Source organism: Osmerus mordax, chromosome 9 (genome assembly GCF_038355195.1).
Source record: "Osmerus mordax isolate fOsmMor3 chromosome 9, fOsmMor3.pri, whole genome shotgun sequence".
In the NCBI taxonomy this organism is placed as follows: domain Eukaryota; kingdom Metazoa; phylum Chordata; class Actinopteri; order Osmeriformes; family Osmeridae; genus Osmerus; species Osmerus mordax.
In genome coordinates, this window is record NC_090058.1 from 13,285,322 (window position 1) to 13,312,188 (window position 26,867).

The 26,867-nt window shown below is 46.3% G+C and overlaps 3 protein-coding genes across 13 annotated transcripts; all 3 read left to right on the forward strand.

The window, feature by feature from the left end:
• The first annotated feature begins 1,402 nt into the window (after positions 1–1,402).
• larp1b (La ribonucleoprotein 1B) lies at positions 1,403–14,523 on the forward strand. 3 transcript variants are annotated; one of them, XM_067242812.1, is made up of 19 exons: positions 1,403–2,124; positions 3,132–3,193; positions 3,827–3,883; positions 4,034–4,208; positions 5,090–5,197; positions 5,600–5,708; positions 6,536–6,680; positions 7,458–7,635; positions 7,870–8,030; positions 8,372–8,413; positions 8,661–9,017; positions 10,117–10,234; positions 10,419–10,600; positions 10,890–10,996; positions 11,117–11,271; positions 11,401–11,545; positions 12,061–12,170; positions 12,290–12,417; positions 12,507–14,523. In XM_067242812.1, exons 1-19 carry the CDS (start codon positions 1,755–1,757, stop codon positions 13,437–13,439), a joined length of 3,642 nt encoding a protein of 1,213 aa, XP_067098913.1. In that variant the 5' UTR covers positions 1,403–1,754; the 3' UTR covers positions 13,440–14,523. The 3 variants fall into 3 exon arrangements, with proteins under 3 accessions (XP_067098913.1, XP_067098914.1, XP_067098915.1); XM_067242813.1 differs by having other exon boundaries at positions 11,120–11,271; XM_067242814.1 differs by having other exon boundaries at positions 10,120–10,234.
• Positions 14,524–15,107: 584 nt separating this feature from the next.
• pgrmc2 (progesterone receptor membrane component 2) lies at positions 15,108–18,819 on the forward strand. Of its 9 annotated transcripts, none has more exons than XR_010877421.1 (4): positions 15,108–15,460; positions 16,546–16,701; positions 16,797–18,290; positions 18,336–18,819. XR_010877421.1 is itself a non-coding variant. In XM_067243652.1 (3 exons), the coding sequence occupies exons 1-3, from the start codon at positions 15,118–15,120 to the stop codon at positions 16,892–16,894; spliced, it is 597 nt and encodes a 198-aa protein (XP_067099753.1). In that variant the 5' UTR covers positions 15,108–15,117; the 3' UTR covers positions 16,895–18,819. The 9 variants fall into 9 exon arrangements, 1 of the variants encoding a protein (XP_067099753.1); XR_010877422.1 differs by having other exon boundaries at positions 16,797–18,258; XR_010877423.1 differs by having other exon boundaries at positions 16,797–18,226; positions 18,272–18,819.
• A 349-nt stretch (positions 18,820–19,168) lies between these two features.
• Positions 19,169–24,393, forward strand: asmt2 (acetylserotonin O-methyltransferase 2). The gene is made up of 9 exons (XM_067243797.1): positions 19,169–19,373; positions 19,769–19,866; positions 19,965–20,139; positions 20,499–20,628; positions 20,727–20,795; positions 22,640–22,758; positions 23,019–23,156; positions 23,293–23,415; positions 24,039–24,393. The coding sequence occupies exons 2-9, from the start codon at positions 19,786–19,788 to the stop codon at positions 24,248–24,250; spliced, it is 1,047 nt and encodes a 348-aa protein (XP_067099898.1). The 5' UTR covers positions 19,169–19,373; positions 19,769–19,785; the 3' UTR covers positions 24,251–24,393.
• Positions 24,394–26,867: the final 2,474 nt, after the last annotated feature.

Here is a 26,867-nt window from a genome sequence, read left to right on the forward strand (position 1 = left end):
ATGTATGGGTGGGATGGGTCCTCCAGGATGGTGGGTGCAGGTGAGGTCAGGATGGGTCCTCCAGGATGGTGGGTGCAGGTGAGGTCAGGATGGGTCCTCCAGGATGGTGGGTGCAGGTGAGGTCAGGATGGGTCCTCCAGGTTGGTGGGTGCAGGTGAGGTCAGGATGGGTCCTCCAGGATGGTGGGTGCAGGTGAGGTCAGGATGGGTCCTCCAGGATGGTGGGTGCAGGTGAGGTCAGGATGGGTCCTCCAGGATGGTGGGTGCAGGTGAGGTCAGGATGGGTCCTCCAGGATGGTGGGTGCAGGTGAGGTCAGGATGGGTCCTCCAGGATGGTGGGTGCAGGTGAGGTCAGGATGGGTCCTCCAGGATGGTGGGTGCAGGTGAGGTCAGGATGGGTCCTCCAGGTTGGTGGGTGCAGGTGAGGTCAGGATGGGTCGTGGAGACCTGCCCTGCTTTCCAGCACCACCTACCTGTACACTCCCTCTCCTGGTCTCTGACAAATTGTCCTGGTTGAGGATGTTGTATTTTGCAGACTTTTGGCATTCTTTGACTTGATATTTGACATATGGTTTTATAGTGTCTAGTAAGACAAACAACACTTCTATGTTTTGATTGAGATAAACAGTGATGTTAGTGTTGTTGTTCTTGCACTGTTTTGTAAAATACTGGACAATCCTTGGCCTAACTACTGTAAACTACCTTTATGTTGGACAATTTATCTTGGACAGTAATAGCAATTCATATAGGTGTCGAAACAAAGATAGACTGAACGCCGTTAAATTGGCATGGGTAAATTAACAGGTTCTATTGTTCATAGTCAACAAAGAGGTTTCTTCTACACTACCGATCAGAAGTTTTAGAACACCCAGGTTTTTAATTTGTATTTAAGCACTGTAAGTCCTGTGAATAAACTGAAATAGTACAAAGGTAAGCAGTGAACTGCCTGAGTTTAAGGAAGACATTTAAAGTAAAGTAGCCTTTTAATTTCCTACACCATCAAAAGGGTGTGTGACAGGCAGCACATGACAGCTTCAAAAAACATTTGACTGGTAGTGTACAGGTGAACCTCTAAAGAATTGGGTTTATTATGTCACAAACATGAATGATGCATAGGCTAATCATTGCGACTCCAGACACGATGACATCACACGACACATTATTTCATAACAGTGTCTGTTAGGGTTATTCGTCATAAAATCATAGGTCACAACGCGTAAAGTAATAAACAATGTCATAGTGGCACTTTGGCCACGTCAGTTATGCATTTGCTACGTTTTAGTCCAGTAATAGCACTGTTTGCCCGCATGAGGCAGCCTTAAGTTGTTGTTCGCTGAGACTGTACTAGTTGACCCAGCCTGCGAGTTGCTACTTTCTTTCTGTCAAGTAGCTAGCGTGGAAAGTTGAAATCAGAGGTTGTCAAGAGGTCGTCATATTTGTGTTGTTGTTTAAGTAGCTAGGAAGTAAACTATTTAAGCTGATATGGTACATGATGGCTATAGAAAGTGAACTGTAAGTTGTACGTTGATATGAAACAACGGATAAGGGCAACAGAAGGTAACGTTAACGTTTATTGCTGGCTTGCTGACTACTGCATGGTAGCCATGCAGCTATGCTAGCTAGCTAGCCAGCAAGGGTTGTTTACAAGTTATCAGTCCCCAAATTAATTTCCAACCTTTGATTACATTTAAATGTGATAACCACATTGGCCTTTACGCCACACTGGATTGAAATAGTTGTTGATTAGAAACTGTCATGATGTCCGCCGAAGTTAAATGTGGTTCGAGTTTGACAGCGAACTGTTCAAGTAGGGGAGAGAACCAAAACAGCGAGCCGCAGCCACAGACATCAGATACAACGCTCCAGCACGAGGAGACCCATACCAGTCCAGGACTTGATCTTAATGCCAAACCAAACACCGAAGCCTTGAAGGTTCCGATGGATGTGCACGACACTTCTAAAGCTAATGATAAAGAAAACGAGAACGCCAACCACAACAATGTGGACTCAAGTGATACGGCGAAGAAGGTTGTTGAAGCACCACCGCCTAAAGTGAATCCATGGACTAAAAACAATACAGGTCGCGTATCAAACAACACAGTTGCCACTAGTCCACAAGATAAAGGTACGTGTAAGTAGAGTATGGACACTGAACTCAAGCATGATGCAAGTTGTGCCAAACATATGGCGGCGAGAGTCGCTAGCTAAGGTGCATGCTTTCTATTCATCGTAAGCTCAATATAGCTACACAGCAAGCTTATCGAACACGTAGCTATTGAGCTAGTTGCTAACTGAGTTAGCTGCAGAAGGGTGACGTCTAGTTGGAGTTCTCGCTCATTTGCAGGAACAGTCGTGTTTTCGCTGAGCCGATGGTGGCGCACCTTGCCCCTACCATCCCCCAGCCCAGCTCGAATTGCTCTGGAGCACGTGGAGTGCTGACAACTGCTACTTTTCTGTGCTTTAGTAACTGGAGTAATTAGCGCAAGCCTAAACCACACTTGTCGCTATTAAGCAGTTTCATTGAGGAACAATGCTAATACAAGCATAATATTTAATAATATACCTAATCCAAATATAATAAATACAGGTAATATAATATAATACAGGTGTTTGCGTCAGTCACAACAAACAAAGTAGATGCTATAAACACATGAAGTGGTTTTTCTCTCCAGTTAAGCTTATTGTGTATTAGTTGGACATAGTATTTGGCATGTGGTGAAGTGTTGCTCTGGACGTTTTAGGTTACACCCTATGATAGGTTTGCGCTCTTATCCTGCAGATCGTCCTCTGGGCTGTGATAGGACGGGAGGCCCAGCCAATGGGCTGCTGCTTCACAGCTCTGCCACAGATTACTGACTCTTAAAGAACCACCTTAACAACGAGAAGGCTACATACACATGGCCAGCATTTCAGTCACATCATTACATTTTATTTTAACGTCACCATGTGTAACTCAGTGACAGACCATTTGTCCGCTGATCAAGAGATTGGATTTAATATTATTACACCATAAATGTAGAGCACAATACTGCATATTTGGTTCAGATTGTAAAAGTTTATGGGGTTGAAAGCGATGCTTGACAGGGTACCTGTCCATTCACATTCTCAAACGTAATCACTTTGTTTCCACAGAGCAACAAAACCCTATGAAAGTTATCCGTGCAAGCAAGCCTAGGACAAGGAAAACCAGCAAGGTAACACACTGGCCTGTTCACACACTGTTACTAACATTATTACACATTGGCCTGTTCACACACCGTTATTAACACTGTTACAATTCTGCAGACTTGGATCATTTATCTGACCATCGTAGTGGTGAAACCTTTACTTGCCCTTAAAGGTTTCATTAAAAGAGCCTTTTGTTTTACGTGTCCCCAACTTTGTCCAGATTTTAATTCACTAGTGCGTAGGTTGGTAGCATGGTGTGATACACAAGTGTTTCTGCATCTGTGTGTCAGACCTTGACCTGATATAGAAAATGTCAACATTTACACACGCAGTGCTGACTAGCCTGTGCAAATGTTTATCAGCAGAGTGGACGGCCATGTGGAGTTGGTGCATGCAGCGGTTGAGGTTACTTTTCGTTTTGAAAGACTGACCATAGTTTCTGTTCAGTAATTAAATTAATGCAGGTTATTTAGGATAGGGTTCTAGAAGTGTTGAATAGGATAGGGTTCCAGAAGTGCTCAGTAGGAGAGGGTTCTATGTCTTAAGTAGGAGGGTTCTGAACAGCGGAACATGGAATGACATAGCTTCTAATAAACCCTAGTGTTTCTCAGCAGAGTGCATCTGTCATCATCACCTCCTCCTTTTCTCCTCTACTTCAGTCTAGTGATTTCAGTGACATTACCAACTGGCCCACTCCTGGAGAACTGGCTCAAGAGGTAGGACTCAAAGATGTATGAAAGACAATTAGCTAATGGCATCTAATTCAGCACATATTGTCCAGTTCCCAGGTGCTGTAGAGACGACTGTCGGTCAATATGTTGCCTCGTTTTAGTATCCATCAGCAACAGAATGTGGTTAATGCACAGGGGAGGAGAGAGGGTGGCTGGCGGAGGGAGAGGAGACGGGAGGAGCCAGAGAAGGTCCTGGATGGGAGCGAGAGCAAGGAGAACCATCAGGCTGAGCATGTGGCAGAGCCGGCCCGGGACAGGGGGGCAGAGCAGGGGGAAGACGCCCAGGCTGCTGCCCTGAAGAAGAGAGGAGGTGAGATGACAGGAATGTGGAGCACCTTGTTTATCTTGACCAAAACATGAAGTTACCGATTCCTCACGGCCACGCTTAGAGGACGTGACCATGGAGCCGGTTCATCTCAACCATGAGTAGTGTCAACTTTAAAAAGCTCAGCTATGAGTATGTAATCTATCCCTTTCCAGAGTACAGACGTCCTAACAGGTTTGAGCCCGTTGTTTTGCTCTGTTCATCGGTGTTCTATTAGGAGCCCCCCTCTCCATGCCCCACAGTGCCCCCATCCCAGCCGGGTGCTGTATCGGTTAGTATGTTTGTATCTGTGCATCGTTAGGTAACAAACATAAGTGGCTTCCCTTCCACTGGAAGAGCGTTTCCGGGGCGATGATGCAGAGGCAGCAAGCTCTGTGGAACATCCCTTGCCCCATGCGGCCCCAGCCACACCTTCAGTAGTAACCATAGTAACCCGGTACACGACGGCTACAGGAGGACGTCTCTTCTGTGTTCCTCTAGCTGGGTCACCTGCTTGCTGGCCTCCTTCCTGTGAGCGCGGGTGTGTGTGTGCTTCCTTCTTCCTCAGTGTGTGTTTGTTTGTGTGTGCGAGCGTGCTTCTGCCCTCCTAGGAGTGCGTGTGTGTGCTTCCTCCCTCCGAGGCGTGTGTGTGTGTTTCCTTCGTCCTTAGGGTGTGTGCTTTCTCTGCCCCATGTGACCGTCTCTTCCCTCCTATTCTAACCGAGTATATTCCCCCCTCATGCTGAATCAACGACGACCTTGAAAGCTTTGCTGAGGGCTCCAGGTGTAACTGCCCTAATGACGACTCCCCCTCTGACTGCCCCAAAGTGTCAGTACCTGCACAGGGCCACAGCCCTTTAATGTGTGTGTGCTGGTGCCTCCTCCAGGCTGGAGGAGAGAAGTGCGGGACAACGCCGACGACGGTGTCCGTGGCGACGGCGGCGGTCCGAGGGGCCGAGGCAGGGGGCGTGGCCGCGGGAGGGGGCGTGGCCGAGGTGCGTAGACAACAACCTTGTCAAGGTTAACCACAGCGACTGAAGGTTCTAGTTCATTTACATTTTATTCATTGAACAGACACTTGTGTTTTAAGTGACACAAATAGTGCATATAGAAAGCACAACAGATGATCAAAGACCAGAAGTGCATATGGTGGTCAGAGTTGAAAAACAATTACAAGGCACAGTGCAGACTAATCACATCTCAGCTACCAGGCACAGTGTAAAGTAACCACATCTCAGCTACCAGGCACAGTGTAAAGTAACCACATCTCAGCTACCAGGCACAGTGTAAAGTAACCACATCTCAGCTACCGGGCACAGTGTAAATTAACCACATCTCAGCTACCAGGTAAATAATATACTGTGTCACTACATTGCACATCCCTGCCCTCCCCGCAGGCCGCTACGATGGCGTCTCCGGCGCTCCTGCCGGGTCCAACATGGTGTATTACTACGACCAGATGTGTGTGGATGAGAAGCTGCTCAAGGACTACATCAAACGGCAGATGTGAGAGCTTACCCAACACACCAACTGACCCTAACCCAACACACTGAACACGCCAAACACTGAACACACCTAGCCTCCCTGAACTAGGGTTGCAAAGGGGCGTACAATTTCCGGTACATTTCCTGAAACTTTCCATGCGAAGTTAAGCTGGGGAATTTTGGAAATATTCAAAGTTGGAAACTTAATGGGAATTTAATGGAATTAATTGGAATTTTGGGGTCATTTATAAAAACTATCATATACAATGTTTTGAACTACAATTTTTTTATTGAACAAAAAAATCAATAAAAGTGACACTGCCTTGTGATGCAGTGCAGTTGTGCATAGGGCCAGCAGAGGGCAGAGTTCATGCCTCACTATGAAGCCAGGCCGAGAATAGTGCTGATGAGGGCCGCGATTCTGACTAAATATAGCTCCAGTAGAGCGGGGGACGGGAAGGGGGGGGGGGGGAATCTGCAGTAGTATGTAAGAGAACAGGACTTAGTGGGTCTGTAGAAAGGGTTGTTCCTCCAGAGCTATTCATCCTGTTCCCCCTGCTGAGACACAACCACTTACTTTATGCCCCAGGCTCACTTTCCCTACACCTCCCCTACACCTGCCCCACACCTACCCTACACCTGCCCCACACCTCCCCTACACCTGCCCCACACCTCCCCTACACCTGCCCCACACCTACCCTACACCTGCCCCACTCACTTTCCCTACACCTACCCTACACCTATCCCACACCTCCCCTACACCTGCTTGTGGATGGGGTGGGTCTGATTCTGTATGGGGAAGTGGAGAGCATGTTCTATGTTACTGACAGTGGTCGTTTGTGGTTCCAGAGAGTATTACTTCAGCCTCCACAACCTGGAAAGAGACTTCTTCCTAAGGCGGAAGATGGACACCCAGGGCTTCCTGCCCATCTCCCTCATCGCTGGCTTCCACAGAGTCCAGGCGCTCACCACCGACCTCAGCCTCATCCTGCTGGTAACCATCTAGAACGTAGGATCTAGAACATATCAATAACCCACCATCTGGAACTGATCATCTTTAACCTGTCATTTAGAATGTAGAATTTAGAACCGATCATCTAGAACAGGGTTCTCCAATCCTGGTCCTCGAGGGCCGCTGTCCTGCATGTTTTAGATGTTTCCCTGCTCCAGCACACCTGATTCAAATGAATGGTCATTACCCGGCTTCCACAGAGCTTGATAACAACCCATTCATTTGAAACGGGTGTGCTGGAGCAGGGAAACATCTAAAACATGCAGGACAGCGGCCCTCGAGGACCAGGATTGGAAAACCCTGATCTAGAACATACCATATAGCAGTGGATCTCAACCCTGGTCCTCAAGTACCCTGTCCTGCATGTTTTAGATGTTTTCCTTTTCCAACACACCTGATTCAAATCAATGGGAATGAAGGCTGCTAACGACCATTCATTTGAATCAGGTGTGTTGGAACAGGGAAACATCTAAAACATGCAGGACAGAGGGTACTTGAGGACCAGGGTTGAGAACCACTGCCATATAGAACCGCCTTTCGCAACTGTGGTCCTCAGGGCCTGGACTTTCAAGGCTGATAACGAACCATCCAGATCCAGATATATCTGTGATGGGCTCATTTCGGCCTATGAAATTGGCCGGGCTTTACTGATCCCCCAGAGCCATCAGTGACACACAGTCTGTGTTCATCTGCCTGGTGTTGTCCAGTAAGAGTGGGTCTTGCTAAGGACTGTGTGTGAGCATGGCTTTGTGTCCCCAGGCCCTGGAAAACAGCACGGAGGTGGAGGTCATCGATGAGAAGGTTCGCTGTAAGGTGGATCCAGAGCACTGGCCCATCCCCACGCCGGCCACGGTGGGATCTCCACGGACTGACTTCTCCCAGCTCATCCACTGTCCTGAGTTTGTCCCCGGAAAAGTCTTCATCCCTCTCAATACTGGTCAGTCCTGCTCATCCCTGCCCACACTCCATAACCCTGGGGAGGTTTGGGGGAGTACATCTTCTAATACAGGAATAATAACAACAACAACAACGATACATTTAGCAGACGGTTCTATCCTCAGCGACATACAGTGGGATTCTCACCTGGAACCTCTTGATCTGCAGTGATATGGTCTACCACTGAGCTATACACCTCCCTCGTGTTCTGACTGTGGGATGGTTCTGCCTCTAGGTCCTTCCCCAGGAACCTCCCCCGTTGCAGAGGGCATCAGCCAGCCTGCCAGCCAGCCAGCCAGCCAAGGCGCAGGGCTCTCTCCCAAAGCCAGCCAGCCAGACCCAGAGGCCTGGATCCAGGTGGAGAAGCGGCACCGCAACAGCTCAGGCAGGATCAAGGTAACCTTCCCCCGCAGGAGAGCCTTTTACAGCTCAGCTAGAACATGGTCATGGGGGGCCAGATGTGGTTGTGGGGTTGGCACATTTGTCAACATTGTTTTCATTGTGGAAAGTGTGTTCGACTGCTGGATGGGGGGGGTATTTGGAAAAACTCAATGTTCAGTGTGTGCTATGCCAGTGCTTTCTTACTGGAAAATCCACTCGTCACCTCCCCTCTTGTAGTCCTCAACACCTACCTCACCACCTCAGTCACCGCCTCTGATTTTCTGTTCTTCGTCTGGCCTCCTATCTGTTCTTTCCTTTCACTTCTCCTCCCCCCTGGTCATCGGCAACACGTTCAGGATGTGGAGTCTGCTAGCTCCTGCTCCACTGCTCCAGTCTCAGTTGAGTACCCTACCCCTCCTGCCTCCTCTCCCTCCTGCCTCCCCCCCGGCATCCCCCCCTCCCCCTCAGATCCTCTCGTTTACCTTGTCTCTCTTAAAACTACCACACACACGTGCTCCAGTTTTCATGTTCAAACTGTTGGTTCCAGCTGTAGTACTCCTCAGTCTTGCCTGAGGTAGGGAAATCTGTCTGTGTCACGATAGCTCTGTGTGGGTCCAGACGTGTGACGGTGGTTCTGTCCTGCAGAAGCGTAGCGGGTCTCCCCCAGACAGCAGCAGGGGCCCCCAGCAGGCCGACCAGGAGGAGCTCGACTTCCTGTTCGACGAGGAGATGGAGCAGCTGGCGCCGAGGAAGAACACCTTCACCGACTGGTCGGACGAGGACTCGGACTACGAGCTGGACGACAACGATGTCAACAAGATCCTCATCGTGACGCAGACGCCTCCCCACCTGCGCAAGCACCCCGGCGGGGACCGCACGGGCAGCCACGAGTCCCGGGCCAGGATCACGGCCGACCTGGCCAAGGCCATCAACGATGGGCTGTACTACTACGAGCAGGATCTGTGGACGGGGGAGGAGCCTGCGGAGAGTTCCGCCTCCAAGGTAAGTTCTCCTGTTGCCTTGCTGCAGCGCATGTTAACTGACCGTGGTGGGCTGCATTTGAATGCATTTAACATTTTCAAAATGGCAGAGGTTTTATTTTTCCGTCCATGACTCCGTCCAGACTCTGAATTTGAGCAGCAGGTAGCCAATAGGAAGCCAGCTCCTCCTCAGCTGGGTCCAAACTCGTAGACTGTCCTTCTCAGACACGTACACAGTCAGGCAGTGGCACACACTTCTTGAAATGGACATCTTCCCAAAATAGACCACAATTTATCACCAACTATATCCAAGCGGAACATGGGACGTGCAAGCACACGCTCGCTACACATGCAAACACTCACACTCACTACACATTCATGCACAGAGAGCATTCCGTTTAGTCTGCATACAAAATTTGCTTGGTTTTCAGGCTTCCTTGTGTGTGTTTATGAAACAGGGGGAGAGCCAGTAGAAGAAAGGAGAGAAGGACAGGTTCAGAGAGAGAGAGAGAGAGAGAGAGAGAGAGAGAAGAGGGCCACCTGTTGAACAGCATCAGACACCTCCGCTGTCTTTTCTCAGCTCATAAACCAAGACATTAAAACAGAGAAACGCATGGTCAGATATGTGTGGTTTTCTTGAATGAAAGTAGGCTTTCGTATGTGATAGTATGGAACGCTACATCGCTGTACGTAGGATGTAGTCAGCAGAGCCGCAGCAAGGCTAGCTCTTCAGGTTACTGCCTATCCTAACCCTACCAGGTAGGTGAGAATGCACCAGCTGACACCAAGGTCACCTGTTCCTTTCTTCTTTTTCCGACGTTGGTAAAAGTTCAAAGTTCTGTCCGGATAACGCATGCAGAACTTCCCATCTGCTCAGCACATGTCTGCATCTCACCACTCCCTCTCATGACGCCCCTGGTTCCAGAGACCAGATCTTAACTATCTACAACCCAACTGACAATACATGTAAACATTTATTTGATTTTCCCTTTGGATGAAAGTGTCTGCTAAATGAGTCAAATGTAGTGTCACAGTCTGGCAAGCTGTTGGGATACTTTGTGATGGACAGCGTGATATTGCTCCTCAGGGTTCATGCTCTGGACTTGATGTGCTTCTCTCAGCAGGAAGTGGAGACCTTCAAGAAGTTGAACGTTATCAGTAAAGATGAGTTTGACACTCTCACCCCAAAACTTCCTGTTGACCCGAACCAGGAAGTCCCGCCTCCTCCTCCGCCTGCAGGTGAGTAGAGTTGCACACTGCGTTGTCATGGTGGTCCACATAAGCCCTTCTCATACCCAGTCCAGTCATACCTAGTAGAGGTACAGATGAACCTTAAAAAATATTCCTGTCTGGACTTGACTGGCACTGCACAGGAGCGTGTTTGCATGCAGTCCTGTTGACCTATATCTCCTATCGCTTCCAGAGGAGATACTGGAGGAGTCCGAGAGCGTTGCCCCCTCTCTGCCCACCACGGTGCCAGCAGGCTCCCCCAGCGCCCACCAGCCTAGCACCCCCCGTACCCCCCGCACCCCCGGGCGCCAAGACCCCAACAAGACCCCCCGCTTCTACCCGGTCATCAAGGAGAGCGGCGAGGTGGATGTTCAGGTGAGGGTCCTCGAGAGGCCAGGGTTCTGCTCCTCCTCTGAAGGATGTCGGTTGGTTTTCTTGTTTGTTGCATGTCCAAAAATACAGACCGTTCCTAGACCCTAACCTTCAAAAACTGTTAGAACTACGCTGTTCTGATCCTTGATGATCTGCTCGACTTTCTATACGCACCGTTTGTAAAGTATGTTGCTTTGAATGAAAGTGTTAATTACATGGTATTAGCTGGTTTGAATATTTGCTTGAGTTGTGGTGATGTGTTGGGTTTCTCACATGAGTGTTGCTGTCTCAGACCCCCAGGAAGAAGAAGACCAGGCACAGCTCCAACCCCCCCCAGGAGAGCCACGTTGGCTGGGTGATGGACTCCCGGGAGCACAGGCCTCGTACATCCTCCATCAGGTCCTTGTCACCATACTGACACCACCACTACTAACACCACCTCCTACAGTGGGAACAATCAGACGTGGCTCTCCGCGGTCGTTGTTGTGGTTACTCACCATTCCATTTTTTTTCCCGCAGCAGCTCCTCCCCCTCCGATGGTGCCCCCCTGGCTGGGAACTATGGCTGCACCCCCCAGTCTCTGCCCAAGTTCTGGCACCCGTCCCATGAGCTGCTCAAGTCCAGCGGCTTCACCCAGCAGGGCTACCACAAGTACCGCCGGCGCTGCCTGAACGGTACCCCACTGTCACGGCCCTCTCTCCTACTGGACACACATCCCTCTCTCTATGAAGCAGGCTGCTCAGAGGAGGAGGGCTGCCAGTAGTGTGCTTGTATCAAGTGTTCTGTCTCTGGGTTTTTCCTAGAGAGAAAGCGGTTGGGAGTAGGCCAGTCCCAGGAGATGAACACCTTGTTCCGCTTCTGGTCCTTCTTCCTGCGAGACAACTTCAACAGGAAGATGTATGAAGACTTCAAACTGTTTGCTGTTGAAGACGCAAAGGAAAATTACAGGTAGTGTGAGAATCTGAAGCGGCCGGTGGTGTTTCAGTGGTTTAGTTGAGTGTTTCGTACGGAAGCTTGTTCATGGTGAAGTTTCTGGCAGTTGGAAGGTTCCGGGAGGGTGACTCTCAGTCCCAGAACATAGTTTTTGCCAGAGGCATGCAGAAGCACCTGCCAAGCAAACATTCTTGTCTAAATACAGTATGTAGGTTGAACAGCAGCACACCAGTTTGGGGAGGAAGATGTGCTAAGCCCGAGGGTGTGCCTGTGGAGCACAACCACTCTACGCCCTGCCCCAGAGCTGAATAACCGGTCTTCATAGTTCTGGATCAGTCAGATTAAAAGCACTGATGATGAGGATAAATGTCATTTCCATGCATACAAGCATACATACATCTACTTTCTTTCCCCATTTTTGTTGATAACTGAAAAACTGCTATAGCTGAGATGAACACATCAAGCAATATAGACAAACATGATATTCAAGGGAATTGCCCCTTTACCACTAGCTGTGCTTGTGTTCCCAGGTATGGGCTGGAGTGTTTGTTCAGGTACTACAGCTACGGGCTGGAGAGGAGGTTCAAGCAGGACTTGTTCAAAGACTTTCAGGAAGAGACCCTCAGGGACTGTGAGAAGGGTAAACGCTCTCTTTACTGATTTATCTTTTCCCCTCAGGATTGTCCCCTCAGTCATTTATCACATTGCGTGCTACAATTACATTCCTTTACAAACTATGTTGTTTGTTTTAATGTGTAGGCCAACTGTATGGCTTGGAGAAGTTTTGGGCCTTCCTGAAGTACTCCAAGATAAAGAACCAGCCCATCGACCGAAAGCTTCAGGAATATCTAGGGAAATTCAAAAATCTGGAGGATTTCAGAGTTGATGTGAGTTTGATGATTAGTCTTCATGTTTATTTCCATTAGGAATGTGCTATATGTGCTCATTCTCAGGCTTTGTGTGTGTGTGTTTTTAGCCTCCCATGGGGGAGGAGGTAGGCAGAAGAAGAAAGGAGGCAGCAGAAGAAGGGAGGCGCAGAAGACATCTTCTGAACCTTCAATCCAAACCCTCCCAAACCTCTAACCCATCATCCAAACCTTCCCAGGCCTCCAACCCTCCATCCAAACCCACCCAGGCCTCCAACCCTCCATCCAAACCCACCCAGGCCTCCAACCCTTCATCCAAACTCACCCAGACCTCCAACCCTCCATCCAAACCCTCCCAGGCCTCCAACCCTCCATCCAAACCCTCCCCTCCATCCAAACCCTCCCCTCCATCCAAACCCTCCCAGGCCTCCAACCCTTCATCCAAACCCACCCAGGCCTCCAACCTTCCATCCAAACCCTCCCAGGCCTCCAACCCTTCATCCAAACCCACCCAGGCCTCCAACCTTCCATCCAAACCCACCCAGACCTCCAACCCTCAATCCAAACCTTCCCAGGCCTCCAACCCTCCATCCAAACCCTCCCAGGCCTCCAACCCTTCATCCAAACCCACCCAGGCCTCCAACCTTCCATCCAAACCCTCCCAGGCCTCCAACCCTTCATCCAAACCCACCCAGGCCTCCAACCTTCCATCCAAACCCACCCAGACCTCCAACCCTCAATCCAAACCTTCCCAGGCCTCCAACCCTCCATCCAAACCCTCCCAGGCCTCCAACCCTTCATCCAAACCCTCCCAGGCCTCCAACCTTCCATCCAAACCCACCCAGGCCTCCAACCCTCCATCCAAACCCTCCCAGGCCTCCAACAAGTCATCATGTGCCGGTGATGTGGGATCTCCAACACCAGGCAGTGGCCCCCGCATACCGAGAGCTCCGAGGGAGAAAACCAATACCCTCACTCCAGCTGAGGGACGCAAGGGAGAAGCTGGCAGTACCAAAAAGGAAACTCTCGCTCCACACAAATGAATGTGTATGTATGCAGTCAGGCGGAATGAGAGAGCAGGGCCTGGGGGGAGAAAGCTGAGCAGGCCCCAAGAATCTTTGACGCTGCATAGAAGGAATTTGATTTGATTATTGGAAGATCTGCATTTGATTGTTGAACACGCATAGATGGTTGGCTAAAAGTTATCATGGTTCTTGACAGCTCCAATGTTTACACAAATAATGCATTCCTGCATTGTATTTGCAGTGTTCATTTTCTAGGATGCCTTATATTTCAATACATATATTTCACCATCTGAAGAGTAACAGTAACATCTGATAAAACTGTAAGGTTCAAGTCGAGTTAGCCATGATGGTGCTTTGGTGCGTGGTCTTGATTTGAAGACATTAGAATGCAACTATGTTCCTATTGCGAGTTTGAAGAAAAGTCTTCAACTTGTCAGTTTTGGAAATAGGTGCCACTTGCATACGTTGGATATAATGCAAGTTGGATTAATAAACCAAAATGCCTTTACAGACTTAATATCCAAATTATTTAGATACAAATTTAGTATTTAAGATGTACGAATTTTAATTTGTTGTGACTATTAGCCTGCTCAATTTAAACAGATGAATATTTTGAATGAATTGCTTTTATTATGGCTTATTGAGCATACAAAACTCATATCTTGAAATATATTAGAAATAGGATAATTTATTGTTTTAACTGGTTAATTTGAACACGCCTAGTTAATCATTATAGATGTTTCATGCTTTTAATGCTTGATTATTAAACAGGAGAAAATGGGACAACCAAGTCTGTGTGTAAGCCAACAAATATGATTTGAATGCTCTTAACTTTATATCAACGTGTGTGCTGCGCTCATGTAACTTGATATTTACCCTCTCCCACCAGGAGGATGAAGCTGAAACTGTCACCTATTGATGAATGTACATACTATGCAATTCAGTGGAAATTCTTTGTTTTTGATTTGGATTTTATTAATTCTTTTTTGTGTGCGAATGAGGCAGTGCTGGTTTGAGTCTTTTTGAGCAAATATGCATGTAAACGCCAGACATTCTTGTAATGAACTGTAAAAAGACATAAAGAAGTAATTGATTGTCGAAATGTGTTTGTGTGGTTTGTTGCCATAATGCATGTTTACCTTTTTGTTCCAGTAATATGAAGTGGTATTTCTGTTCTAAAACAGTTGCAAATGTTTAAGTTAAATTAAAGGATCAAAATGAACTCAAATGCTACTTTTATGAGCAAACTCTTATGAATGACTTTTGTTTGTCTAATGTAGTACGATCTTACGTAACGCACAAGACCAGTTAGCGTGGACTGACACTTCCAGTCAGACCGTGACTGGTAGAATGGCAAGGAAATAACATAAAACAGCCTATTGTTATTGCACATAATTGACAGTAATTTACCTATCAACTGGATTTCCATTTTTGATCAAACAAAATAAAAAATAAAAAAGTTTATACATGATTGCCATCATATAGCATCATATATATAACACCAACAGATGTGTACACATCAAATGGCCTATTGTTTGGCAATCGTCGGATCCTGTTTTTGTCAGCAGGGCAGAGCCTATATAAAAACCACTGCTCCCAAGATGGAATGACAAATATATTGACGCAGGCCAATCATATTTGATAAGAAGCCCAGAGTAGGCGGGCTTATTCTTGTGGGTAGGTGCTTTCGTGCAGTATGGCGGACGATGGGGACAGTTCGAGTGGACCAGTTGACACAAGTGGCGGGCAAGGGACAACAGATGAGTCGGAAGGACTCAGTCTTGGAGCGATGTTGTTGAATTTCAGTATTTTAGTTATAATAGTTGGGGTCTGTTATGTACTTTATCGGCGATGGGGTAGACGAATCGGTGCTGACGCGGCCCAGGCAAGCGAGGCCTCTTCTCTTCCCAAGATGAGAAGACGTGATTTCACTTTAGAACAACTAAGTGAATACGATGGACTTCAGAACCCCCGAATCTTGATGGCAGTGAATATGAAAGTCTTTGATGTTACCACCGGAAAAAAGTTTTATGGACGAGGTAAGGGCGCGGTCGTAGGAGAGTGGATACATTTCAATTGTAGATGCAGCTGTCAACTACACGGAGACAATCGGGTATTTGGGCGCTATAAAAGCTTGCTAGCTGGCTGTAGCTAGAAGCTAAAGCGCGAGCTAAATGAGGCTATTCATGATGACATCCATTTCGAATTTATGGGCATGTCGCATCATGGTAGTACTAGTGGGTTTGTTGGTTGGATTAGCTACTTTGCTAGCACCACAGCTAGCTAGCTAGCACTAGCTACCAGCCTAACTTACCCATGTGAAATAAAACTGCTACTCTACGTGGCTTGCTGGAAACGGTGCTAGCTATGTGTCATCCGTATGACGAGATCCGCTGGTTGCTGCTTAATAGCTAGCTAACATTAGCTATTTCCGAAGTTCTCGTCTAAGGTTTAATCTTAAAATGAGGGAACCAGTTACAATATAATGCGATGTCTAGATAATTTTATCTCTTGGAAGAAACATTGTCATCTAGGTGTACCGCCTACGTTATATAATTGTTCATACTACTAGCTAGCTAATTGTTGGCTAGCTACTTGACGTTTTGCGAATGTTACTGCTAGGCTGCCGGAAGAACCGATGTTGACATGTAAACGACAATATGATCAGTTTAGCGAAACTATGAAATGTTAAAGAAATGTTAAGGTAAGTTGTAGACTCCTTTGTGTTGTACACTGTCAGCACTACAGGGGACTTGTAGTAGTAAAGTATTAGTGTTTTTGCTACAGTGCCTTGAAGTGCGAACCATATGCCAGCATAGTGGCTAGCGTCACGTATGCCAACCAACCAGTCAAACTGGAAAATAAGGAAGTTATATTCAAACCATTCAAAACGTAGAGGCTAAACATGTAATTGATCTTAAAACAATAATGCCTGGCTGTGGCCTTCATACTTTCCTTGTCAGGCTGCCAGACCCAAGGCTACGTATTCTCACATGCACATCAGATGATGCATTAGCGTGCACTTGTGAAGTTCAAAACACCGATAATACTGTCAACAGACCTCAGTTTGAGAGGCTGTGTGCTGAGGAAGCTCAAAGTTTTTTGTTGTTGACTGTTTCTGCAGACGGCCCTTATGGGATCTTCGCTGGCCGGGACTCATCCAGAGGGCTGGCGACTTTCTGCCTTGAGAAAGATGCTCTTAGGGACGAGTATGATGATCTGTCTGACCTAAACGCAGTACAGATGGAGAGTGTCAGAGAGTGGGAGATGCAGTTCATGGGTGAGTGCTTCATTTCATTCGTGTATATTGTCAGTTTATTGCCCAGTATTCAACCATGATATTGACTTATTCTTCATTTGAATGTATTCCTGCAGAGAAGTATGATTACGTGGGCCGGCTGCTGAAGCCGGGGGACGAGCCGTCTGAGTACACCGATGAGGAGGACATCAAGGACCACCTGAAACATGACTGAGCTGAGCGCCTGCCTACCAGAGCCAGGACCCAAACAGCTGCAACAGCCTCCCCAGGCCTCCCCGGGCCTCCCCTCCTGCCTCACCCTATCCCTGTCAGGATCAGCAGCTGTTCTGGACAGACTGTCTCTCCAGGCCCTGGTGCCTACCGTAGACCTCCATCTTTCAGATTACCACCAACAGAAAAAGATCATGACAAACTGTTAATGGGGGATTTTAATGACAATAACACGTCTGGGATTTGAGCTTAACGTATATTGAAAAAGGAAAACAAAGACAAAACCATTTTACCGTTTTTTTTTCTGGGGATGTCACAGTTGTATTAATGTGAAGCAACCATTATGGTTGTCACAGTGATGGGTGGAGCTTGTGGGTCTTGACAGTCATAATACATTGGTCGAGGAGTGAGATCGGGAACTTGTTTCGTTCTGACACACCCTTCACCTCAAATGCTTTAGCATTCGATTTGGGAGCTTATCAATCAATTAATCGTTTGCCTATTGGAATTCTTTTTCTTTTCTTTTTTGTGAAAGAAGAATAAAATCTAAATGTTTCCCACTTGGAAAGGCAGTGCAGTGGCCTAACCAGAGGTCCTGGGAGGGAAGTCACCTTTTCCTGTTGTGTCTGTAGTGTGTGCACTACTAGTTATCTCTGGTTGTAGTGTATGCACTACTAGTTATCTCTGGTTGTAGTGTATGCACTACTAGTTATCTCTGTTTGTCACCATGTGATTGTATGTGTGGGCTAGCACAGTGGGGAGGATGGGAGGGTTAAAGGTCATTGCCATAAAAATATATTTTGAATAACTTCAGACCAGTTGATTGGGCAAACAAAGGGAAGGTCAAATGACAGTTTTAATCAATCAGCTGTTTACATGCCTCTCAAGTCAGCTACAAGTCTGTAGAACCCCCCAACATGGTCAAAGTATTAATTGTGCCTTATTTTGTTTGTTTTATACAACTTAAATCCTGACCAGTCAAATTGAGGCAGGACGTTGGATAACCATCCCTTCATGATTTTGTTTCATGGAAGTGTTGGTGAAGAGGCTTCCCATACTAGATCTGCAGACTAGAAAAGGGTTTCCAGACTAGGTCTGCAGACTAGAAGAGGGTTTCCAGACTAGATCGGCAGACTAGAAGAGGGTTTCCAGACTAGGTCTGCAGACAAGAAGAGGGTTTCCAGACTAGGTCTGCAGACTAGAAGAGGGTTTCCAGACTAGGTCTGCAGACTAGAAGAGGGTTTCCAGACTAGGTCTGCAGACTAGAAGAGGGTTTCCAGACTAGGTCTGCAGACAAGAAGAGGGTTTCCAGACTAGGTCTGCAGACTACAAGAGGGTTTCCAGACTAGATCTGCAGATTAGAAGAGGGTTTCCAGACAAGTTCTGCAGACTAGAAGAGGGTTTCCAGACTAGGTATGCAGACTAGAAGAGGGTTTCCAGACTAGGTCTGCAGACTAGAAGAGGCTTTCCAGACTAGGTCTGCAGACTAGAAGGCATGCTTTCATCAGTCCAATCACAAGCAGGCATATTCCCCATGACAACCCTGTATATAGAGCGTACAAAGTACTCAGTGTTACTGCCATATTTATGTAGTTGGTGAACTCCATGCTGTGTTGTATTGGCCAGAAGCCCCAGTGGTTTATGCTTTTCCTTTCCATGGTTTCTTTACTGAAGTTCTTTTTAAATGTGGGTGAATTTCGGAAAAGAACGTTAAAAGTGCTGCGGGTGGGATGGGGTTTGGATAGGTTCCTATTTGGTAAGAACAATTGCTTATCTTGTAAATATATCGATCATTTTATTAAAGCATGTGCAACAATTGTGAGCTATGCTGCATTCCCGCCATGTCATGTATTTACGGTAAATGTTGGGTGTGTGTTCACGCGCCAGAGACAGGAAGGGATTTGTTCATGCATAATAAACTGATTTGGTTAATAATCTGTTATCCTGTCATATCTGGAAAAATAATTGTGCAATGCTATGAATGATGATGATGATAAAGCAAACATGTGAAAATGGTGATGGCCTTTTTCAGGTGACACCAAGTGCTCTATATAAACCTACATGCAACATATCAAAACAAAATGGATAGTTCCTGGATAAAATGCTTCACGAAAATGTCCTTTCAAGGACATTTCACAAACTCTCAGCCGACAGTGTGTGTGTGTCTCCCCCCCCCCCCCCCCCCCCCCGTAGATGATCATGCTCAGTAGCGCCCCCAGTATTGTTTGCAGGCCCGTAGCAGAACTGCCTTTTGTCAGTTGAGAGGTCGTGTGCTCTGCCCAAAAATATTCTAAGATTAATAATTATTTAAGGAATCAAATAAAATAAAAAAAAGTTTAATCTCCAGTGAGATGGTTTGATAACAGATTACGAGCCCGCAGGACATAGCGTTTGTGAATCAACAACTTGGGGTCAGCGATTTACGTAACAGCTCGGCATTCCTTGTTTTCAGGACCGCTTTGTCGGTGACTGCATCATTAAAGGTGAGGCTTTATGTGATCCAGCTCGAAAACGGCTGGCTTCATCCAACGCCACTAATTATTTTTTGTATGTTAGTGAATCGTAGTGTAATTAATTAGTAGCCTGTATGTATTACATACTGACATAGGCGTTCAACATTCGTTACACAGGGAACACGTAAATGTTTATAAAGTTTTTTTCTAAGTTCGAGAGGATCGGACCTATCAGCATGTCAGAATAGCTCGACTCGCGTGAAATCTTTCCTTGTTTAGCGCACTATCCCCTTCCCATTTGAAGATTGACGGTGCAGAGAGATGCACCGTCATCCATACTGGCATGGATGAAATAATGTCCAACTACAACCGTATTTGCCTTGCAGCTTAGTGTGTGATACATGGTCAAAATTTTATCCTGGTAGGAGGGAAGACTGAGAGAATGGCTGAGCATCTGTCCCAGAGTGAACTGGACTATCCTTTTAAACTTTTGGAGTTTTTCAACGGCTTCAGAATCTCTAAGGTATTTGGCCCGCCTTTCCTTTAACTATATGGTGTGAAATCTGTCTCAAGTTTTTCGAGTGTTCCTGAGCAATTACACCCAGATTCACCTGTATTTAGGTGATATTCTCAGCATGTGAGCTGGGGGTGTTCGACCTGCTGTTGCAGTCCCAGAAGGCTCTGAGTGCAGAGATGGTGGCGCGGGAGCTGGGCACCAGCGTGGACGGAGTGGAGAGGCTCCTGGATGTGCTGGTGGGAATTGAGATCCTGGAGGTGGAGACAGTAGAGGGAACAGGTGCAGTCCATATAACTGGAGTGACATGGGGATGGGTATAGCTTGTGGGGATGGGTCAATGTTAGAGTATGGGGATGGTAATAACTCATGGGAATGGGTATAGCTCAGTGTTGGAGCATGGGGATGGGTACAGCTCAGTGGTAGTGCATAAGGATGGGTGTAGATTACTGGTAGAGCATTTGACGGCAAATCAAGAGGTAGTAGGTTCAAGCACCTGTACATTGTTTGTGTCTGATAAATGATTACATTACATCAGCCCTAATCTTGTTCTATATATCTGGACATTCTCAGCCCTAGTCCTGTTGCCAGTTTGAAAGGCTCTTGAATAATTGTTTAGGAGTCATGTTTTTTGTTGTTAGTTTTCTACAGTAGCACTGATGTAGCAAACCTCTACCTCGCCAAGAGCAGTGCCAAATCTCTTCACGACATGATCCTGTATCAGTCTCAAACTATCTACCCACTCTGGAACCACCTAGCAGATGCCGTGAGGTAGGGTGAAGGCTGCAGCAGTGAGCATTCCCAACATTCGCTATAGCTTCAAATATACAACGTCAGTCAATGGTTGATTGTTCAGTTTGATCATACAGGGAAGGGAAGAACCAAAACCAAAAGACGTTTGGCCTTTCAGCGGAGGACATCTTCCAAACTATTTACAGGTGAATATGCATATATCCAATGCAACAGTCACACATACTCTTAATAGGCCGTAAGGTGAACCCTATCGTTTCAACCCGCTCCACAGTCTGGCATCTACACAATCTTTAGCTTATAAAAAAGAGAGTCGTGCTTAGCTACCAAAAAAAAGTTTGTCGCTAACAATCCAGTCGATTGTCAATGCGTCTATGTTTTATGCAGAACTAGTTTCTTCAGAGCGTAATAGGATTTTGGTGGCACGGTTCGACACGTGATCGTTCTACACCAATAAGGTAGCTGATTTTTGTCCACATGGATGGATATGGTTGGCAACTAGAGGATGGGACCTTGCACGTCACCTGGATGACTAGAAATTGGGCCCCTGACAGTGTTTTGCATGTGATACACTACGGCTGCAAAAGTGCCTGTGAGACAGGCAGATGTTCCCTTTTTTCGCTAGGACTGTGTTGCACAGACTTATGTCGTTGTTGTAACATTCAATTCACTTGGGAGTACAACGGCACTTAGGAATGATTGGCTGGACCTGATGTTAGTTTCCTCCAGGATCACAATGACTCTTATTGAGAGAGTTGTTGCTCTGTTTGGTTTGTTTTAACTGTCTTAAAATGAATGTACTCGCTCTGAAATATATTATTGTTGCTTGCTTTTTCCACAGGTATACTCTTGCACTTTTGAGGTTCTTGCTGCTCAGTTAACTTGTCTAACTACATGCTCTTATTGTTCTTCCCTTTGGGACTTATTTGGTTTCACAATGTATGCTTCATGTTTGGCTACCCGCAATTTGGGGCTATCTCGTTGTTATGATCAGTGACCTATATGCACTTTTGTAAAACTCTGTTGGAAGTCACTTTGGATAAAAGCGTCTGCTAAATGCATAAATGTAATTCATTCATTCATTCTTCCACAAATGAAAACAACACTGATCAACCATAAAAACAATCTTTATGAAAAGTATGAAATATGATATATAAAACTGTACAAAACAGAATAAGGAATAACAGATTAAGGATACACAGTCCTCACTGTCAGTGTCAGGACAGTTATCTTCCAGTTCCTCAGTTTATTTTGTGTTGGCACAATTACAACAATGACATAAGTCTGTGCAACACAGTCCTATCGAAAAACAGGAACATCTGCCTGTCTCACAGGCACTTTTGCAGCCGCAGTGTATCACATGCAAAACACTGTCAGGGGCCGAATTTCTGGTCATCCAGGTGACGTGTAAGGCATCCATGTTGACAAAAAGCAGCTACCTTATTGGTGTAGAACGATCACGTATCGAACCTTGCCACCAAAATTCTATTACGCTCTGAAGAAACTAGTTCTGCATAAAACATAGACGCATCGACAATCGACTGGAATGTTAGCGACAAACTTTTTTTGGTAGCTTAGCACGACTCGTTCTTTTTTATGAGCTAAAGATTGTGTAGATACCAGACTGTGGAGCGGGAATCATTTTCTCAAAGACTTTTCGTGGTTCACCTCATAAGTAGATGTGCCAGGATCGTATGTTGGGTTTGAGTGTCCTTGTATGGAGTGTTCCCTTCCTACTCAGGAAGGACACTAATACCTCTCCTAAAACACTCGATGCCATCCTTTCTCTTGATCCTGTGACCAAGTCAGCGAATGCCCCATTTCACAACATGCCTCAAGCGCTTTCTTTGTTTCCTCTTCTCCTCTTACATAGGATTGCTTTGTGCTCCAGAAAATAGAGCTGTGGCTGAGCACCATACACCAGTGCTTCCTATCTGTCCCTTCTGTGGTTCTGCTGCTGGGTTCTGCTGCAGGTCAGACCTGTGGTTCTGCTGTGGTTCTATTGGTGGTCAGACCTGTGGTTTTGTTGAAGGTCAGACGAAGAGATGCTGAAATTCATGGGTCTGATGAACTCAACATGGTCCCTGGATGGACACGACGTTGTGACGGCGTTCAACCTTTCCAGTTTTCCCACAATAGTCGACCTCGGAGGTGAACAATTAAAAACACAATTATTTAATTAAATATTGCCCGGCTCCAAATGTAAAATGTCCCAGAGCTCTGACGTACGTCTGTGTTTGGACCTAGCTAGAACTCTGACGTTGGTGAATCTCAGTTTCCAAATTGGATATTTAGAGGCTTGTTACTTTTTAAGTGCAATTTACTGCAGTGGTGTCCATGCTAATGGACATGAATAAATACGATTATAAATAACAAAACAAAAAAAACAGTTTGAGATGTTGTGTGTTCAGGTTGTTCGGGGGCGTTAGCTCGTGAGCTGGCCCGGGCCTACCCCTCCGCCTCGGTCACAGTGCTGGACCTGCCCAAGGTCATCCACATGGCCAGGGAACACTTCTCTGAAGAAGGGGACACCATCCTCTTCCAGGAGGGTGAGCATCAATTGATTGAATCCTATCACAACGTCGCCCCTCCAGTCGTGCAAGTGCTGTTCTAGCATGTTTATGACGTGTGCTGCTGCGACGTGCTCTGTTCGGTATGGTGACGTGTTCTCTGTTCCGTGTGCAGGAGATTTCTTTGACGGGGAGATCCCAGAGGCTGATTTGTACATCCTGGCGAGAATCCTCCACGACTGGAAGGAGGAGAGGTGTGAGCAGCTGCTGAGGAAGATCCACGCCTGCTGCCACACAGGTGTGTGCTGTAGCCTAGCCTGGTCCTTCTGCCACACAGGTGTGTGCTGTAGCCCAGCCTGGTCCTTCTGCCACACAGGTGTGTGCTGTAGCCCAGCCTGGTCCTTCTGCCACACAGGTGTGTGCTGTAGCCTAGCCTGGTCCTGCTGCCACACAGGTGTGTGCTGTAGCCCAGCCTGGTCCTGCTGCCACACAGGTGTGTGCTGTAGCCTAGCCTGGTCCTGCTGCCACACAGGTGTGTGCTGTAGCCTAGCCTGGTCCTGCTGCCACACAGGTGTGTGCTGTAGCCTAGCCTGGTCCTTCTGCCACACAGGTGTGTGCTGTAGCCTAGCCTGGTCCTCGGGGCCAAATGGAGCCAGAAGTTACTCTGGGGTGGCACCTTTATCAACATTGTGTATTCAACTACTGAATGGGGGCATTTAGAAAAACTCCGTGTTTTCCAATCAATGTGAGGGGGCCAGTGGGGTAAATACAGACCGTTCTTTGACTCTGACCATCGAAATACTGCTAGAACTCTGCACTTCAGATTTTCTGCTGTAGTTTCTATAGGCGCTATTTGTATGTTATGCTTTGAATAGAAGTATCTGCTGAGTGGATAAAATGTAAATGTTTTTCCCCGTGTAGGCGGGGGAGTTCTCCTGGTGGAGGCTCTGCTGCTTGAGAACAGACGTGGTCCTGTCATGGCCCAGATCTTCTCCCTCAACATGCTGGTGCAGACCGAGGGAAAGGAACACCCTCCCTCCCAGTACTCACGCATGCTTACCGCCGCCGGCTTCCAAAGTGTCCAGGTCTGCCGGACCGGGAAGTCCTACGACGCTATACTGGCCATCAAGTGAGCCTCTCCAAGTTCTTAGAAGTCTTGGAGGAGTGTGGTAAAGCTACCTGGGTCAGATAACTTGTTTGTGAAAAGCAGTTTAGTGTCTGCATGACTTTGCCTCTCTGTGCTGGTTACAATGGTAACAGCTCCCTCCACAGACCTCTTCTGCCCCTCTGTGATCCAGCGCGTCCCTTTCAGATGTCCGGGAGACAAATGTTTGGTGTCCACATCTCGTAATGACACTGGTGATCTTAGACATTTAGATACATTTCTTATTTGTGTTTCACAGTAACCATATCACTGTTTCTGATATCTACCTGAGAGTCAGTATTGTTTTAATTGTGAATAACATAAGATCATATCCATTAACTCACAATTAATAACAGTATCATATCTGTATCCTTAATGAATACTATTAATATTAATGTAGGTCTAATCAAGTAGTTTCTATTAAAATCTTTGTCTCACAAAATTATTTCCGTTGTGTTCATCTGTAAACCTACCCTCTAGTGTCCAATGTGTGGTGCTGACCTCTAGTTTGAACATTTACATTGAGAAGGCGTCCCTTGTTTTATTTTACTTTTGGCTTACAGCACATTTAAGTGTTACGTATTTTAACAAGTATCCTTTAAACTTGTAATAGTACCAGCTGTCAGCCATTTTCAGAAACAATGACTGTACTTGATTTGTCTTCCCAATGATTCTATGAAAACTACCCTCACTGAGACCGGAAGTAAAATTGTCTGCCCAGCAGTGGGGGTTCTAGGCCATTTCAATTGGGGGGGGCCAAGCTGGGGCCAGTTGTACTGTTAGAGGGGCCAGTCACATTAGACGTCATTGCTGTCATATCGTTTTATTCACTGCATTGCAGGTATTAACAGGCAAAATACCATGTTTACAATCATTAAACAATTTATTTGCATTTCCATTATATTTTTACATTTGCATTACATATTCAATATCAGTCACAGCAACTGTATTCTACGGTTTTTGTGTTTTTTTGCAAAAAGATCAGCAAATTCATCCAGATTCAAGGCCTTTGCCCTCCTTGACTCGATACTTAATACACCTAAATTTCTTAATCTGTCATCTGACATTGTGGACCTGAGATACGTTTTCACCAGCTTTAGTGCAGAAGAGGTCCCCCTGCTTCACAAGAAGCAGTACTAACAGGGATTGAAACAGCTATCCTGCACAGTTTAAAGAGCTCAAAGAAAACTTCTTTATAAGGCTCAATGACTAATGTCAGCTCTACTACACTGGAGGGTCTCTGCATGCCACTCTGTATTTTCCTTTCTAAAATTCTTTTGAAATGATGTAGTTCATGCCCCAAGTCCTCAATATTTGATTCATACATTCTCGCAAATGGAAACAGGGATTTCTCTTTGAGAAACCCATCACTTGTAGGGTTTAGAGTTTGGATGCCATTCATTATGTCACAGTTTTTGCTAGAGAACCTTCTGTTAAGCTCACTGAGCATATGATCTAAAACTGGGTAGAAAAGAGTTGTACGAAAACTGCCTTTTTCTCGTTCTGAATCTGACCTCTGACCCATTGTACTGACTACACAGTCTCCATTAAATTGAGAGCTTATCTTTTTTGGTCGTTTTGCAGGGGGGAGTATTGCAGTATCACATTGCTCAGCTGTGTTCAACACTTCATTCCATAGATTATCAAAAAAAGACTCATCCCTGTAATCATTCAAAGTTTGAACTAAGGCTTCAACTAAATCAACAACCTTGGACAAGTCAAGTGATGAAGACTTTAGCATATCATCAGATAGAAATGTTGCTTCTCCAAACACTTTATGAAGTGTAACAAGGCACACAATGAATTGTAAATCTATCTGTGCAAGCAGACCTCGTGCCTCAACAGATCTGTCACTATTGTGTTCTTGGACTATGTCTTGCAGGACTCACTTAATGGCAGGCAATCTATCAATAATAGTATGTAGAGCCATATATCGACATGCCCAGCGAGTGTCACTTAGTCTCTGAAGCTCTCTAGGTGTACCTGGGTACATCTATTTTTGTATGCTAAGCCATTTTTGATGCACATTTGACCCAGATGTGAAGACATATAGTCTTTCTAGTAAGGAGAAGAACTGTCCTACCTCAGGGACAGCTTTGACTGTATCCACTAAAACTAAGTTTAGACAGTGTGCACTGCTGTGGATGTAAAAGGCATGCTTTGCTTGTTCTTTAATGCGTGCCTGGACACCTGAATGCTTGCCACTCATAACTGAAGCACTGTCATATGCTTGGCCTACTAGGTTGTTTTTGTATTCAAGACCATGACTTTCTAATATGTGTATGATTCTGTCAGTAAGCCCTGCTGCATCTAGTCGATCAGCCGATTCAAAGTGGAGAAAGCTCTCATTGACAGCTCCACTGAAATAGTACCTGAGTACTAGAGATATCTGCTCCTTTTTTTTCCATCTGATATATATATATACTAATTGGACTGCATTACAAGTAACCACAGTTATTCATCATCACAAACCTGATGGTCCACTGCTTGTGGACGCACGTGGCTCCTCTGTTGGTGTCTCACTCTCAGCCTCTACATCCCCCTCAGCCTCAGTCTCTCCATCTGTCTCACTTTCCTGCTCCACTATACCTTCACTCTCAGTCTCT

Bases quoted from the DNA above. Each gene is read 5' to 3' on its own strand.
- asmt2 (XM_067243797.1), top strand. From the start codon at position 19,786: ATGGCTGAGCATCTGTCCCAGAGTGAACTGGACTATCCTTTTAAACTT. The intron at 20,796-22,639 runs GTGAATATGCAT...GTTTTGTTGAAG, and splicing joins ATCTTCCAAACTATTTACAG to GTCAGACGAAGAGATGCTGA. The intron at 23,416-24,038 runs GTGTGTGCTGTA...TTCCCCGTGTAG, and splicing joins CCACGCCTGCTGCCACACAG to GCGGGGGAGTTCTCCTGGTG.
- larp1b (XM_067242812.1), top strand. From the start codon at position 1,755: ATGATGTCCGCCGAAGTTAAATGTGGTTCGAGTTTGACAGCGAACTGT. The intron at 5,709-6,535 runs GTGAGAGCTTAC...TTGTGGTTCCAG, and splicing joins GACTACATCAAACGGCAGAT to AGAGTATTACTTCAGCCTCC. The intron at 10,997-11,116 runs GTCCTTGTCACC...TTTTTCCCGCAG, and splicing joins CCTCGTACATCCTCCATCAG to CAGCTCCTCCCCCTCCGATG.
- pgrmc2 (XM_067243652.1), top strand. From the start codon at position 15,118: ATGGCGGACGATGGGGACAGTTCGAGTGGACCAGTTGACACAAGTGGC. The intron at 15,461-16,545 runs GTAAGGGCGCGG...CTGTTTCTGCAG, and splicing joins AAAAAAGTTTTATGGACGAG to ACGGCCCTTATGGGATCTTC. The intron at 16,702-16,796 runs GTGAGTGCTTCA...GTATTCCTGCAG, and splicing joins GTGGGAGATGCAGTTCATGG to AGAAGTATGATTACGTGGGC.